The following is a 16,874-nucleotide window of genomic DNA, read 5'->3' as shown; positions in this document are numbered from 1 at the left end:
GTTAGTGGGAGCTTAAGCTGCTTCCACGACTTAACGCTGTGGCCGCAAAGACAAAGCAAGAGGGAGGAAGGGGGTGAGATGGCATTTGGAGAGGAGAAATGAATTCAGCGACATGAATCGTCAGTATAAAAGGCTTTTGTGGAGAAGGCTGCCCTGGGAAGCCTGGATTTTAAGGCTGTAATTGGAATTTGGACTTAGGGACTGATCCTCAGCTGGGAAAATCAATGCAGTTGCGCCTTGGCCTGGTCGGTTAGTTGGAGCGAAACCCGTGTGCAGCTGGTCCCTGCGGCCCCGTTCACATCAGCAGCGCGGGGGGGTCTCCAGCTGCCCTGTGTGTGTGACGGCTGCAAAATCCGGTTATGTCCAACTTGGGTTTTGAGCTATGGACCAAAATTCACTTAATCTGAGCTTTTAGATGAGAACCTAGTAATTAAAAAAAAAAAAAATCTCTATAATAAAGAAAATAAAACCTTATCAAGTGCAGCCTGGCCAGCAGGTAAGGGCAGCCGACCTAAAGTGTCTGATTTTTGTCTGATATTTCTTGCTTTCTCGTCTGGTACGGTTCCAGTTTTCTAGCAGCCTCTAAGCTTCCAAGAGAGCAGCGAGATGGAAAACCCGGGGATGCCGGCGGCTGCTGCGGTCGGGCGCCGGTCCGGCCGTGTCCCGGAGCCGCAGTCCCGCGTCCTCGAAGGACCGAGAGGATTCTCCCACCGTGTGTGCCAGGTAAGGCCTTGGTCCCGCCGAGCATCCACGTGTGACATTCAGCACGTCACTGTTTAGCACCAGGACCCCGCTCCCGGGAGCGGGAACGCTGTGACCTACACCTGACAGATGTTGTAATGAACCCCCGTCTGATCCAACAACGTTTCTTCGATCATCTCAATGACGTGGTCTTTGGGGTGCAGGTGTGAGGCCTCTACAGGAGGAAACTTCTCCGTGTTGCTTGCAGGGTCTTGCTGCAAAAAGAAGCAGCACAGCTGTGATTTCTAAGGCGAGCCCACGTGTCCGTGTCCTGCGTCCCCTGCTCTCCCAGACACGCTTCACCTACCGTGGGGGGCTTGGGGGCGAAGTCTTTCTGGCAGACGTGTGCGATGATGCCGGCAGCCAGAGCGTCACCGAGGACGTTGGTCATGGTTCGAAACCGATCCCTGGGTGAGAAAGAACCATGAGGATGCGGCTGGTGGCCACAGTCCAGGCACCTTGCAGGGCTCGGAAAGGTGCTGGCCGCCGTCCCTCGTGTCTGCCCCTGGTTTTGCTAATGGGAAGTTGAGACAAGTGCAATATTGTTCTTATGAGGACAGAGGGAAAATGGGACGGGTGAGGTCTGGGAGCCCCCGGAGGGCTTTTGCCTCATCGTGCCTCTTTTTAGTGCTTGGCCCTGCCCACACTCCTCCCCAAATGGAGGCATCATCATCATTTGAGCTCCGTGTGGGCTCAGCGAGTCACGAACCTCCTCCTGGGAACCGGATCTCATTTGCCCAGCAGAGCGGCTCTGGCACCAGAGCTGCCGCTGTGCTGTGGCGGAGCTGGTGCCCCGGGATGCCCTGAGGCTGAACCCACGTTGTGTTCTCATCTTAGAAAAGTTAAACTCCGTTTTACGTGAAAGAGAAGAGCAGCCGGGGTACTCGGTGCTGCTCCCTCTCTGTCTGGGGCCACCGGGAGGTACAAACCAGCAACACGTGCATTAGTTCCATAGGAGTCAGCACCCACTCCGTGTGGTTTGTCACCTTGCTCATTTGCTTCATTTTTCTCTTAGTATTTTAAAATGGCACATTTAACAAACTGCGTGTTTGACTTCTGTCTGTGACAATGGAACCGAGCAGCAGTTTTCATCTCCAGATCAGTCTGATCCGGTCGAGATGAACGGTGTTGTGGCAGACAGACAGACTCCCCATGTTGGATACGGTCCTTGGAAAATGTCATCCTTACATTTAGAAACTCCGGGATGGTTTAGTTCTGTGACATATGGGTTTGAGAGTGAACTTGCTTATTAAATGCAAGAGGATTTTTGCTACATCTGTTCAAGAACTGACTCATTTTCTGCTCTGGTTCGCTGTGCAACCAACTCATCCTCACCTTGTCACTGTGTTGATGTGACATCTGTTTCTCCTGCTTTTTAACTGTGAACGTGCCCGTGTTCCCATGTTTCAGAAACAGCACCAGCAGACTGGTGAGCACATATTGTAAATAATTACCAGTGGTTTATGGTTTATTAGTGGGGTTTTTCGTTTGTTTGGGGGTTTTTGGGGGTGTTTGTTGTGTTTGGGTGTTTGTTGTGGGTGTTTTTTTCTCGCTTTTTTCCTAAATTGCATCTTCCCACCCCTTTTTGCCTCTCATGTCATCATTAGCATCTCTCTGGCTAATTTTCCTTTCTCCTTGCATGAAGCCAGACACCCTTCACCCTGCCTTACCGACTCTGTTCCTCTTCCAGGGATAATATTCCACAAACAAATCCTGCACCACCCAGCACTTCGCTTTGGCTCCTGTGCTGCCCATCCCGCGTTGTTCAGCGGGGCAGCTCGGAGAGGACCAGAACCCGACCTGTTTCTGGGGAGCACGTTAACTGGCCGCCTTGCACAGCAGAGCTTCCCGCGCTGCTCCTCGCCTCTCGCTGCAGAGAGGAGCATCCTTTTGGTCTCTTAAAAGTATAAATGTAGATGTGTTTCAAGCAGATAGATTGTGAAACCTGTTTGAGACCTCCCACCAAGATGTGTTGTGCAATTAGATAAGGGTTCAGAGAAAAGACCAGGACAAGCTGGTGTTTCAGACTGAGGACGGTACGTGAGAGCGGCCGAGCGCCGGCACCACGTCCCCTCCTCCCAGACGTGACGGCCGCCTCGGACAGAAAGGCCTCAAGTCAAACGCTCCTCTAGAAGACTGTTTGCTTATAGTTATCGGGGCTATTTGTGCAAATAATGGGAAAATGGAGAATCTCATGCTTGGCTCCTGGCCTTGTCCTGTGGTGCCTCAATCTCCATGTGTCTCCGGGAGAGCTGCTTCAAATACACCACCAGGGGCTGGCACCCGGCACCCACCCGCAATGCTGCGTGTGGGCAATACTCACAGAGCCCAGTCCACGGCGATGATCAGCGTGATATCGTCGGTCGGCAGCCCCACAGAAGTCAGCACGATGACCATGGTCACCAGCCCGGACTGGGGGATCCCGGCCGCCCCGATGCTCGCTGCTGTTGCTGTTATGCTGCAAAGAGAAGGCAGCTGTACAACTATTGCTTGTTTGCTTGTTTTTCACAAACAAGCACGTTTGCATGACAAAGTGAGTTATTTCTGTACTGAAGGATTGGATTGGATCTGGGTTCCTCCACCTTCCCACTCCCACATCGGAGCTGAGCGCTTGCAGCAGGTGCTCTTGGCTTCAACAGCCTCTCAACTGCCTTCCAGTGCATAAAATCACTAAATATTTGCATCCATACTTATTTTTGTCTAGATAGGTGCTTCATTTCCCTGCTTATAAAATGAGGAAAATCTATTCCCAAACGGAAGTAAATTATACCTGCACAAACCCTTCTCCGCTACCATAATAATAATAGAGAGCAGCGTAGGGGAAAGGGACCTGGGGGTCCTGGGGACAGCAGGGTGAGCATGAGCCAGCACTGGGCCCTTGTGGCCAGGAAGCCAATGGGACCTGGGGTGGGTTAGAAGGGGGTGGTCAGTAGGTCAGAGAGGTTCTCCTGCCCCTCTGCTCTGCCCTGGGGAGACCACACCTGGAATCTTGTGTCCAGTTGTGGCCCCTCAGTTCCAGCAGGACAGGGAACTGCTGGAGAGAGTCCAGCGCAGCCACCAAGATGCTGCAGGGAGTGGAGCATCTCCCGTGTGAGGAAAGGCTGAGGGAGCTGGGGCTCTGGAGCTGGACAAGAGGAGACTGAGGGGGGACTCATTCCTGGGGATCAATATGGAAAGGGGGAGTGTCAGGAGGATGGAGCCAGGCTCTTCTGGGTGACAACCAGTGACAGGACAAGGGGCAATGGGTTCAAACTGGAACACAGGAGGTTCCACTGAAATATGAGAAGAAACTTGTTTGGGGTGAGGGTGGCAGAGCCTGGCCCAGGCTGCCCAGGGGGGTTGTGGAGTCTCCTTCTGGTCAGACATTCCAACCCGCCTGGACACCTTCCTGTGTCACCTCATCTGGGTGTTCCTGCTCCATGGGGGGATTGCACTGGATGAGCTTTCCCGGTCCCTTCCAACCCCTGACATTCTGGGATCCTGTGATGCATCTGCAGTGCAGGTGTTGACCTGCTTGGCCATGCTGTTGGTTCACACTCTGGCTTTTACCCACGGGCAAAGTCTTTGATTCTGCAGCACATTCTGGGGGGCAGAGCCCAAACCGTCCCTGCGCACGGGGCGGGGGCTGTGACATGCGGCAGCTCTCCCTGTGCTCAGCTTGCCAGCAAAATTCACTCCGGTAGCAAGATGGGAAAGGTGTGAGAGATTGTTATAACGTCTATAAATATTAATACAGATAAATAATTCAGCTGCTGCAAAGACACATGTACCTTATGGTAATAATCTGTCCCAAATCCAATTCGAATTCATTGACCTGGGCAATGAAGATTGCAGCGACCGCCTCGTACAGCGCGGTGCCGTCCATGTTGATGGTGGCGCCCACGGGGAGGACGAACCGCGCCACGCGCCGGTCGATGCCGTTGTTCTCCAGGAGACACTTGAGCGTGATGGGCAAGGTCGCTGAGCTGCGGAACAAGAAAGGAGCAGTAACTCTGTCCTTTACCTTGAGCTTTATAAATAGCAATCAACAGAAAGGTACAGAAATACATGTCCTCCTGAGGGTAAATACAGCGGCAATATTATACAAATTGGTACGGCAATTGAAGTTTCTTCATTTTATGCTACCTGGGGAATATACACAATTAGCTAAGTAGTCAAAATGTAAGAAGGGAGTTTCGGTGGCCACAGGCACCGCTGTATGAGCGGTGCTGAGCGCCAGTTACGGTTCGTTGTACATCCCGTCCCCGGGTTAATGCTGCAGCACCTCGAGCATCAGTGCAGGGCAGCGCTGCCCCGACCCGCGCTCCTGGTCCGTCTGCGCTGCTCGTACAGGGAGCGGCTGCCCCGGCTCTTGCACCCCCGAGATTTCTCTTCTGTTTCTGGCACGACAACAGGAGCTGGGATGAGGACATGGAGGAAAAAGATGGAGTGGAAGAAAGGAAACAAGCGTGGAAAAGAAGCCAATGGGATTGTGATAGACTCTCATAGAACAACAGAATGTCCTGAGCTGGAAGGACCCACAGGATCATTGGTTCCAACTGCTGTCCCTGCACAGGACACCCCACAGGTCACCCCGTGTGTCTGAGGACGGTGTCCAGTCTCTTCTTGAACACTGTCAGGTTGGGGCCGTGACCCCTCCCTGGGGAGCCTGTTCAGTGTCCAGCACCTCTGGGGGAAGAACCTTTTCCTCATGTCCCACTGCCCCTCCCTGGCACATCTTCTGCCGTTCCCTGTGTCCCTCGGTGCGGGGGCGGCTGTTCGGAGCAGACCCGCTGCGGGACGGGCTGTGCTGGCCCCAGTACGAGGAGCGGGACGGTCTCAGTGCCCCAGGGAGCAGCTCCGGCTGGCTCCGGGATGGACACAGAGCTGGAGACACAGGTTGAGGAGCTCGGGCAGCCGAGAGCGGCAGAGAGACCTGCAGCGCCAGGCACCATCCTGGAGGGTTTCATTGAAGTGCTGGAGCGGGTCCAGAGAAGAGCAACAAGACTGGGGAAGGGACTGGAACACAAGCCCTATGGGGAGAGGCTGAGGGAGCTGGGCTTGTTTAGTCTGGAGAAGAGGAGGCTTAGAGCTGAGCTCAGCACTCTCTAGAACTACCTGAAGGGCAGTTCTAGCCAGGTGGGGATTGGGCTCTTCTCCCAGGCATCAGCAATAGGACAAGGGGCCATGGGCTTCAACTCTGCCAGGGGAAATTGAGGCTGGAGATGAGAAAGCAATTCTGTGCAGAGAGAGTGGTCAGGATTGGAATGGCTGCCCAGGGAGGTGCTGGACTCAGCGGCCCTGGAGGTTTTGAAACTGAGATTGGCCATGGCACTTAGTGCCATGATCTAGTCAATGGGCTGGAGTTGGACAAAGGCTTGGACTGGATGATCTCTGAGGGCTTTTCCAACCCAGTCCATTCTGTGATTCTGTGATTCTGTGATTCTGTGATTTGGATTATGTGAAGGAGCAACATTAGGGAGGCCAGAAAAACCCTTTCCCCAGTCAATTGTTTTCTAAGAAAATGTTTTAAATTGTGTGTCTTCCGGAAAGGATGGCGGTTTCTAATGAAAAGTTCCTTCAATTTCATAAATAACATTTTTCAATGAAAATAAAAGAGATAAAAATAATGTAAAATTAGAAAATCTTTTTAAAGTAGGCAACAGTTTTCTTTGGAGGAGCTTGGGGTACCCAGGAGTTGATTTAAGCTTTTCGGTGAAGTGTTCAGAAGAGCTCCTGATGTTTTCAATTAAAACCCAGGATCGTAACCCCACTCTGGTTTATAAGGCACCTACAACGGTACTATTTTGAATTCCTTGAAAGGAAACCCCAGGAGAGAGGGAGCGGAAGAGGAACATGAGCTGAAGATGCTCTGGGGCTGTTGTGCCGAGGACCAGGGCAGGGCCGAGCCTCCCACCAACTGCTAAAACCAGAAGGGATCTCATTTCACATGGTGCTGGGGCAGAATTTGTCTTTGTCTGCGTGATCCGTGTTCTCCCACAGCTCGCCCGGCGGACGCAGCCGCGTCTCCCACAATCAAACCAGGAGCCACCTTAGCGGTATCGGGTGTTTCAGCTGTGTGTTCGTACCTGGAAGACGTAGCCAAGGCGATGAGCAAGGCTTGCAGTATCCCCTGGATGAAAGCATAGGGGTTTTTCCTGGTGATGAGCACAAAAAGCAGCGGCAAGAGGATGAGTCCGTGGATGACAAGCCCTGAAACCACTGTGATGGCATAAAGTCCCAACTTCTGCCCTATCACCGATGGATCTTCCATCTCCAGGATCTTCCCAGCGATGAGGAAAACAATGCCAAAGGGGAAGTACCTGCAAAGAGTAAGCATAAAATAATCATTTATGAGGATACAGGAATCACCAACGCACTACACGACAGTCACTACAGTATTTGGTACCACGAGGTACAGTTGTATGAAAATGAATCCAGTGCTCGCAATAGAGATTGTAGACATATGGCCGGCTTTACCATTAGATAGCAGGTAAGAAAATAACTGAATCAATCCAAAACAGGTTTACCAAACTGCCATGGAGACAATTTTCATCACGGCTTCGTTGAGGCACTGGCACACGTTAACCAGCGGGGCTCCTCGCTCGCCCATTTTTCCCAGGAGAAGTCCTGCAACCAAGCACAGGGGTTTGTGTTACTGACGGTGCCGCGGGGGCATCGCGTCTCGGCCAAGGGCCTTGGGGCTCTGGTGGCCACAGGATGGGCTTCACGGGGCAAACTCACAGCAGGTCAGGCTTAGTGCAGATTTCCAGATGCTCTTACGGGTCATGGTACTTACTGCTCTGCTCCAAGCGAACACGAGCATCTGACCTTTTCTCAAAAAAACCCACCAAACCAAAATCTGGGATTTGGACTGTTTCTTGCACAGATAACTGATAAACTCAGTGGAGTTACGTAGGGCTGAGGGTGTGATCATCGAATTGTTTAGGTTGGAAAAGACCTTTGAGGTCAGCAAGTCCAACCGTTAACCCACCGCTGCCAGTTCCAGCACTGCCCCGTGTCCTGAGAACCTCATGTCCGTCTGTCCAGCCCTCCAGGATGGTGACTCCAGCACTGCCCTGGGCAGCCTGTTCCAATGCCCCACAGCCCTTTGGGGAAGAAATTGTTCCCAGATCCAACCTCAACCTCCCCTGGCGCAACTTGAGGCCGTTTCCTCTGCTCCTGGTGCTTGTTCCTGGGGAGCAGAGCCCGACCCCCCTGGCTCCAAGCTCCTTCCAGGCAGTTCAGAGATCAGAAGGTGCCCATTGAGAACAAGAAAAATGAGTCTGAGTATTTTCCCATCTAGTTTTCAGCCTGGTGCATGTGCTTTCTGTGTGGTGCCATTAGCTGAAGTTCCTTCCGGAGCTCTATACAAGTGTCTGCTTTGGCTTGGAAAAGAAAAATATGGTCAGGATCTTGTCTTGTTCCTCCCATCGCTCTTCAGTCTCCAGGGCTGGGGTCCTGACACCCCGGGCAGGGCTGGGCCTCTTGGCTTCCTCAGAAGACAGATGAGATAAGGTCACCTTTGCCAGGGCTTTCAGAAATGAGACAGGACTTGGTGTATTTAAATCTGAGCTCTGTGGAGGTTCATCCAGGATTTGGTGTCCGTAAGAGCTGGTTCAAAAGAAATCCAGTTCTCTTCTGGTGCTACAGACAGCTGATTTGTAGAAGATTGCCTTGTAAAAATGGCGAGTTTACTCCAAGTAACTCGAAGTCTCTGCCCTTTTCTGCATCTCAGAGCAGTGGGGAGGGCTGGAGGTGTGCGGTGTCAGTGAGGAGATGGCGCAGCCGTGGCAGCGCTGTGGGGTCACAGCACAGCACCCTGGGCAGCCAGCGGGTGCTGCCTGGACGCCTTGGTCTCAGTCCCACACACTGTCTGGATTTGGCGTTGGACACAAAGCCTTTTGCTGAGATAACCAGCCTCCCCCTTGCTGCGGAGGAGCTGCGGGCGCTGCCCGCCCGGCCCCGGCCCTCTCCTGCTTCTGCCAGGCCAGCCCCGTTAATTCCACCTCTCCCGGCAGGTAACGCTTCCCGTGGATGTCTGGACGCGCTTTCCCAGCTGCGCGGTGCGGTGACGGTCTGCTCCGATCCGCCCCGCGCCACCCGGGGAGCGCGGGCGGTGGCCCCGCGTGTCCGCGGCGCTGATCCCGCTCCCACGCGGCCGGGCGGCTGTTCATCTCAGCAGAGAAAAGCCGCTTCTCTGGGCTCGTGGGGCCGGAGGGCAGCGCGTGTCCCGTGTCAGGAGCCCAGCGGGTTCCCTGTGTCCGTGGGGTTGGTCACCGCGGAGGACTCGGCCTTCGACCTCTGTTTGTCCATAAGGATCTTTATGTGAGTGGGTCCCAGCCCGGGCTCCCTGTGCCCGTCTCCTCCAGGCTCTCGCTGTATCGTGGCCTTTCCTGGTGTGCTCGGCGCTGCCTCCATCCCTCGAATCCTCTAATAGGCTTTTTGGTTCCTTATACACTAAATTCAAGCTCCTTGCCCTCACCTCTTAATCTGCACATAATCCTGCCCCATGCTCAGCTCATCGCCTCCTACTCTTTCCCTGCTGATTCCTCCCTTTCTCACTCAGCCGTCCACCCCGTGTCCTTCTGTCTTTCTTGCCCTTTGAGTCAGCTACAAGTTCCTCCTTCCCACGACTTTCTCCCCTTTAAACCTTCTTCCTCCCTATCTATCCCTTGCATATTCTCTCCATCCGACCTCCGGTCCTTCCTTCCTTAAACTGCTGCCGAGCGCCTTGTCCACGTGGGATTGCGAGCTGTTCCAACGCAGGATCTTCTCACCTTCTTCAGAACGTCCTGTTACACATTCCATACGTTTGCGCAGCTGTCGCGTCAGCAGAATTCGTAGAAAGGGCCCTCCAGCTTATGTGATGATTTGAAAACCCTCAGGACCCGTGTTTGCACTGTGAAGGTTCATATGGAAAATTTGAGGAGGAATCGGCCTTCTTAGTGCCCAGCACCTTTGTGAGCTCCCTCCGCTATGGGTGCTACTGACAGAGGTGTTGGGACAAGCTCCATGTTGCCCAAGACCCTGAGCAGATAGAGCTAAAACCACCCTCTGAGCATCTCCCTGGGTTTACAGCAGCTCCCTGGGCCGGGCCCTGTTCTCTACTGAGCAGGTACCTATTGTTGCTGAGAAGATGACGATTCCCAAGACGTTCATCTCGTTGCTGGTCCCGGGCAGGGTCCTGTAGGTCATCTCAGGAGATGGGGTGAGCTCGAGGAACACAGGCCGGTGAATTTCAGGGTTTTCATCGTCGGGTGCAAAGTAAATGAAGCTGAGAGATTTCCCTGGGATTTTTGGAAAACCGGGAGACTTCACCACTGGGACGAGAACGGTTCGGTACTGGAACAAAAGCAGAGCGGTGAGGTTAGTGTCGGTGGCAATGGGCTCCGTCTTGCTCTGAACACAGAGGCAAAGCCGTCGCGGGCCGGCCGGCACTGAAGGTTCAGAGTTTGTTTTTTGGGCAGTAAAAGGCTGGTGAAATGAAGCTGGAAACAGGCTCGGGGAGCTGTGGGAGCTCCTGCAGCCTCAGCACCATCCTGGGGCCAGACGTGGCGTTGGTGCCACTGGTCCCTGCGGGCACAGCGCTGGCTCAGGGCTGTGGTCCCCACGGAGAGACCCCTTGGCACCCATCCCTCTCCTTCTGGGGGCTGTGCAGCTGCTTTCCCAGTGCCCTGAGTTTGCTCGTTTCCCTATCTCACCTCCACCCCCCCGGCGCCTCCCTGGCCTCTCCCCTTCATCCACCCCAGCTTCTCCTGCTCTGCCTCTGCCCCCAGCCCTCGGGACAGAGCAGACACTGCACACGAGCAGCATGGGGGGGAAGAGACGCTGTGCTGCTGGGGGACAGGAGCCCCCGGGAGGACAGGTGGGGGTGTCCCCATGAGCCTGTGGCCCCACACACCCCCTCCCACCCTGGGGTGAGCAGGAGCAGCCAAGTGGGCAGGGAAAGGGAAAGGGAAAGTGAAGGGGAAAGGGAAAGGGAAGGGGAAGGGGAAGGGGAAGGGGAAGGGGAAGGAAGAGGGGAAGGGAAAGGGGAAGGGGAAGGGGAAGGGGAAGGGAAAGGGAAAGGGAAAGGGAAGGGGAAGGGGAAGGGGAAGGGGAAGGGGAAGGGGAAGGGGAAGGGGAAGGGAGAGGGGAAGGAAGAGGGGAAGGGAAAGGGGGGAAGGGGAAGGGGAAGGGGAAGGGGAAGGGGAAGGGAAAGAAGGGAGAGGAGAAGGGGCTCGTGTCTGGACAGTGGGTGGGAAGAGCCCCCAGACAGGAGGAGCAGCCGCGTCTGGAGCTGAGCACCAGGGTGAACTCACCTGCTGGAACGAAGCTTCGATGAGGTTGGAAGGAAACATGTTTCTGTAAGAGCAATTGTGCAGGGTTAGAGCGCGTGGTGAGAACACAGAACAACCGGGGACAGCCCTTTGGCCGGCACGGGGCCAGGGACACCCTTGCAGCATCGGCTGGGTGTCCTGTGCAAACCGAGGGTGAAGGCTGGAAGGTGAGTGACGAGCAGGACTGTGAACCGCGCCTAAACCGGACTCACGAAAGCCAGGGATGGGCACGGCCGTGTCCGGCCCGCGCAGCCTGTGGCGCTGGAGCAGGATGCTCAGAGCCTCGTCCAATTGACCAAATACCTCCACAAACGATTCTCCCTCAGCCCCTGGGTTTGCTGCACCCCCAGTTCACCCTTGTCTGCTGCTTTAATCCACCCTGGGCCAGGTCCTGCTCGGTTTCACCTTGCGAAGCACAAGGAGCTGCAGGGTTCGGCACGGCCTGGCTGGGGCCGCAGGGGAGAACCGCTGGGTTTTGCAGGGGATTCACATCGTCCTGTTCTCTGCTGCCACATCCCTCTTTGCTGGTGGCTCTGGGAGGACAACGAGGGTGACAGAGTGGCCAGAGGGACACACATGGGGAGACACGAACCCCACAGGCTCGGAGGTGCCGGTGCCTGGGCAGCGTGGCCAATGGTTCTGCCGTTTCCCTTGAGATCTGAGGATCTCCTGCAAACTCGGTGCTTTGCGGGAGACCTCGGTGAAACACCATCACAAACCCGCCTCCTGAAATCCCGCGACGTACCTGATTAAATCCAGCAGCGCGTCGGCGGAGCTCAGCACCACTTTCCCCACGGAGTAGCTGTCCTTCTGTGCGGCCGCGCCGGGGTGGATGCTGACCACAAGGATGATCCCGACCGTCACCGCCATGAAGGTTGTCCAAAGGTAGTAGGTGATGGTGATCACCCCCATCTTCCCGCAGGCCTTGGAGTCCATGGTGGCCAGTCCGGACATGAGGCTGCAGCAGGAAAGATGGTGGTGAAGCAAAAACTGCAGAAGATGGAGCTGATGGGCAAAATCTCCAAGAGGGGAGAAGTTTCCAATGATTGTTTTTTGACCAACGCCGACCTCTGGCGCATCGTGTGCCTGTGGCCACAGCATCTCGTGCCCAGGATGGGCTGCAAAGGGCAGGAGACACCTCGCCAAGTCCCTTTTTGAGGTCTGGCCATGTTTTCTGTTTTCTCCAATGGATAATAAGTGAACATTCTTAGTATATTTTGATGGTGAATAACTAATGCTGCTCTTTTGTGTGTGTGATGCTGTTCTCTAAATCTCCGACGCCCTGTGCTGCTCCATGACACTGCAAAAGCCAAGAAGGGTATTAGCGAGGTTTATAAAATCCTGGTGGGGATGAACCCCAGTCCCCCCAGGAGAAAGCTGCTCATTCAGATTTCACATTCATGTAAGCTTGCCTAAGTAGCAGCACATAAGCTACTTTTAAATGAAACTGGAATAAAAATAGAGGTGGTTTTACAGGCTGCACCGTCAGGGAGTGGTGGCAGTGGGGACAGCGGGCAGCGGTGGTGGCACTGGGGACAAACAGGAGCGTTTGGGGCTGCAGCGTGACCCATGTGCGGGCAGACCCGCACCGAGCCCTGGGCAGGACGCGGTGCTGGGAGGTCAATGCCGCCCTTGGGCCACACAAGGGACGGGTCCTTCCCGTGATCTGCAGCCCCGTGTCCAGAGGAGACAGAGCCCGGGGGGCTCGGGAGAGGTCACCAAAGCACCACGGAGGTGGGTGACACGTTCCAGTGTGAGGCTTGGGGAGCCCCAACTGGACAAATCCATCCCGGAGCGTGCCCGGTCCCCTCGGGGGCGGCGCATGCAGGGAAAATGCCACTTCATCATTCAGTAATGAAAGAAGAAAAGAGTGATAACATCCTGGGGGACAACGCAGCGTCGCGGGGCTGCAGGGACGGCCGAGAGTGCCTGAGAGCGAAGGGAAACACGGGCAGCGTGTCAGGGAAGGGGCCGTGAACACCGGGGGAAAAGGAAACAGCTCCGCAAGGGCTGATACCGAAAAGGCTGAGAGTGGCCAGGACAGACCACACAGCTCCCAGAATGAGCCAAAGGCAAATGGCACAGCAAGCAGACTCAAAAACAATGGAGAAGTGACACATCCTCAAGGAAACAAAGACCAGAGCTAATTGGGTATTTCTAATGAGCATGTGCCAGCTATTGTTTGAAACATGTAAATCCAACTGAATATGTAAATCCATGTAAGCTTTTCAAGACCTTGCTTAGACTTGAGTGTGACTCTATCAGCTCTGTTTCTTATATCTAGACCTGGACAGGCTGATAAAAGTGGGATTTGCAAACACAGACCCAACACTGAGGGAAACTTGTGGTTTCTACCGGAACATTCTCAAAACTCTCTAAATATGGAAATCTGCTCTGAGTTCAAGCAGCTGCCCGTTGCCATGCGTGGTCCCAGCACCCCCCGCTGGCTGGGCCCAAAGAGCAGGGAACCCCGGCTGGGGCAGCGGCTGCGCTGGTGCAGGTGTCCGCCCGGTCTGCGGGGGGTTTGTCCCAGAGTGGGACAGAGCTGGGAAGTGATGGGGTTTGATGGACACCAAGCCAGGGGCTGTGCGTGGGGCCGGGGTTATTCTCACTCCAGGAGGTTTTGGGGTGATCTCCTCAATGTGATGGAGATGTGATCTACTCTGCCCTGGGGAGACCACACCTGGAATCTTGTGTCCAGTTGTGGCCCCTCAGTTCCAGCAGGACAGGGAACTGCTGGAGAGAGTCCAGCGCAGCCACCAAGATGCTGGAGGGAGTGGAGCATCTCCCGTGGGAGGAAAGGCTGAGGGAGCTGGGGCTCTGGAGCTGGACAAGAGGACACTGAGGGGGGACTCATTCCTGGGGATCAATATGGAAAGGGGGAGTGTCAGGAGGATGGAGCCAGGCTCTTCTGGTGACAACCAGTGACAGGACAAGGGGCAATGGGTGCAAACTGGAACACAGGAGGTTCCACTGAAATTTGAGAAGAAACTTGTTGGGGGTGAGGGTGGCAGAGCCTGGCCCAGGCTGCCCAGGGGGGTTGTGGAGTCTCCTTCTCTACAGACATTCCAACCCGCCTGGACACCTTCCTGTGTCACCTCATCTGGGTGTTCCTGCTCCATGGGGGGATTGCACTGGATGAGCTTTCCAGGGCCCTTCAACCCCTGACGTTCTGTGAGTCTGTGAGAGATGGTGCTTTAGAAGCAGAAGATGATGTCTTACCTGGAGGTGATCAAGGGCAGGATCAGCATCTTCAACATCCTCATGAGGAGCTCTCCGGGAAAGGAGAAATACTGCTTCTCCTGCACAGAGAGCAGAGCTGTTGTCAGTGAGAGCTGGGCAGGGGACACCGATCACGGCTTAAGGGCTCAAACCTGATGAATTTGGCTTTTCCTTGAGCAGACCCAGCTCTGAGCTCGGTTCCCAGCAGGTTCCTTGCCACACTCGGACACTGTTTGTCTGGTTCAGGGGTGGCAAACACTGTTTACATGGGAAACCCAGAAGAGGCGTGTGGGGCTGATCCCCTCCCAAAAACACCCTTGGGTCCATTGTCCTCTGGGAAATGGTCCCCACGGCCCCACCGCTGACTCCTCCTGAATGTCGTCACGCTTGTTTGGGGGAGCAGAGGCTGGATGGCACATGCAAATGTGCCCCGAAGCTGTGGGGTGCAGCCCGGTGCTGGCAGCAAGAGGTGGAAATACCCCAAATACCCTGCGGCTGCGAACAGCAAAGCCCAGCTCAGGCAGAGCCCAGGTGTCAGCCCAGCTGTGGTGCAGCCTCGCGCTGCACCGAGGGAGTTTTCAACCCCATGACATCTGTGCACCTCCTATGCTCCTCACACGGGCACGTGGGGGAGACCCCCAGAGCCTGGATCCCACAGCCATGACCCAGGGAAGAGTGAGGGGTCTGTAGACCAGCAGCCACCTGGCCAGCATCCCAGCATCCACCAGACATTCCTCCATTCATCCCTCCATGCATCCGTCCATCCATCCCTCCATCCATCCCTCCATCCATCCATCCATCCAGCCAGCCAGCCCTCCGTCCATCCAACCCTCCATCCATCCATCCATCCATCCATCCATCATCCTTCTGGCTGCTGAGTTCCATCCCTCCATCCATCCATCCATCCCTCCATCCATTCCTCCATCCATCCCTCCATCCATCCATCCATCCATCCATCATCCTCCTGGCTGCTGAGTTCCATCCATCCAACCCTCCATCCATCTGTCCATCCAACCCTCCATCCATCCCTCCACCCTCCATCCATCCCTCCATCCATCCTTCCATCCATCCATCCATCCATCCCTCCATCCATCCATCCATCCATCCATCCACCCATCCATCCACATTCTCTCCTTCCCATCCTCTCTCCTCCCCCAGTCTCTCGCTGGGCCACTATAGAGGTGTCAGAGATGGATCTGAGGTGGCCCCAAGCCAAGCAGGTACCTTTGGTTTCTCCAAAGTAACCAACACCACCAGGCTTTGAAGGATGCCAAGGCAAACTATTTAAATAAACGTTCACACTGCAGTCCCGGTGCTGACCCACCCACGTGGCCTAAACTGGGCTGATCTCCCCAGGGGTAGAGCGGAGCTGCAATGGGTCCAGCCGGGTGCCAGGAGCAGGAACAGCTGGGAGCAGCATCTCTTTGGCAGCAGGTTTCTCCGCTTCGGGACACTTTCCCATCGTGGGGGGGAAGCGCTGACCAGGGGCTCCTCCAGCACCTCATCTCTGGCCTGGATTTTGGGACAAAATTCTCTAATGGGGAAAAGTGTCTGCTGGGGACCACGTGCAGGGCTGTGGTGACAGAGGATGGATGAACTCGGTACGTGGTGGGACGGTGCGGAGGCTGCTGGGCTGTTGCGGGCACAGCGGGATTACACCCCCTGCAGTTGAGTAACCAGATCATCCCCGCTGCGGAGAGTGATGCTGGAGGGCGTAATTGGAATGACAAGACTTTGTTAAATCCTTGTGGGTGACATGGGGATGTTCCAGCACCGGCCGAGCCCTCCCGAAGCAGCACCCCCTGGCCGAAGGTCAGGGCTGAGCCACAGCCAAGGTGCTCAATGTCATTAAAGCCACGTGGAATTTACTGTGGTGAATGTCACAGTGCAATGCTCCTAGAAAGCGCTGGGCAAACGCGGATTTTAGGTGCATTTTCTCCTATCCCTTTCTCTCCAAGGGTCCTTGGAGGAAGGTGACCCTGGAAGCCCCCAGGCTCTCCACCAGCCCTGTACTTTCCTGAGCCTTCTCCAGCGACTGGAAATGGGCTTTGGGTGCGTGTCCGCGCAGCTGTGGGAGTCAAGGAGCCCATCAGCCCCTCCCTCGGACCCCAGGGGTGTTGTGCTGGGGGAGCCCGTTGCCGAGCGTCGGGCAGCCAAGCATCTGCTCCCCCAGTGCCCATCCCCGTCCCACCCGGAGGCTCCTGCAGCCTCTCAGGGTCCGTCCCAGGGGCCCCCGGTCCCAGTGGAAGGAGGCAGGAGGGAGAAACCTGCCCTGAGGGCTCATTTTCTTGGGCAGGAGCCTTTCCTTTTGGGGTCCATCTGTGCCCCTTGCCTGACATCTTGCAGCACCCAGGCTGGTCACCCCGGCTGCCCCGTCCCCCTCGCTCCCATCCCCATCCCCATCCCAGCCAGACTCACCAGCTCCGTCAGCTCCAGCGCCCGCAGCAGGAACCCCAGGAGGCAGCCGGTGGCAACCGACAGCATGGACAGCGTCAAGAGGCCATTTTTCTGCCAGAAAGCCCGAACCCACTTCCAGACGCGCTGGGAGGTGGTGGACAGCGAGTTCAGCAGAGCTCTGCGCACCTGCTCCCACATGCTGGCGCCTCAGCC

General features: G+C 55.5%; 1 protein-coding gene across 1 annotated transcript; it reads right to left on the bottom strand.

The window, feature by feature from the left end:
• On the bottom strand, positions 1-16,874 carry LOC309449717 (excitatory amino acid transporter 5-like). Its single transcript, XM_082072047.1, has 11 exons — positions 16,683-16,874; positions 14,265-14,344; positions 11,788-12,000; positions 11,025-11,067; positions 9,843-10,065; positions 7,251-7,350; positions 6,810-7,043; positions 4,512-4,706; positions 3,065-3,199; positions 1,049-1,148; positions 1-956 (listed from the first exon to the last, which is right to left on the bottom strand). The coding sequence occupies exons 1-11, from the start codon at positions 16,857-16,859 to the stop codon at positions 819-821; spliced, it is 1,638 nt and encodes a 545-aa protein (XP_081928173.1). The 5' UTR covers positions 16,860-16,874; the 3' UTR covers positions 1-818.

Source organism: Streptopelia decaocto, assembly GCF_964273445.1.
Source record: "Streptopelia decaocto genome assembly, chromosome: 24".
Lineage (NCBI taxonomy): Eukaryota > Metazoa > Chordata > Aves > Columbiformes > Columbidae > Streptopelia > Streptopelia decaocto.
This window is presented reverse-complemented; position numbering and strand designations above follow the sequence as displayed.

Bases quoted from the DNA above. Each gene is read 5' to 3' on its own strand.
- LOC309449717 (XM_082072047.1), bottom strand. From the start codon at position 16,859: ATGTGGGAGCAGGTGCGCAGAGCTCTGCTGAACTCGCTGTCCACCACC. The intron at 4,707-6,809 runs GTACGAACACAC...CTTGTTCCGCAG, and splicing joins GCCTTGGCTACGTCTTCCAG to CTCAGCGACCTTGCCCATCA. The intron at 957-1,048 runs GTAGGTGAAGCG...TTCTTTTTGCAG, and splicing joins TCGCCCCCAAGCCCCCCACG to CAAGACCCTGCAAGCAACAC.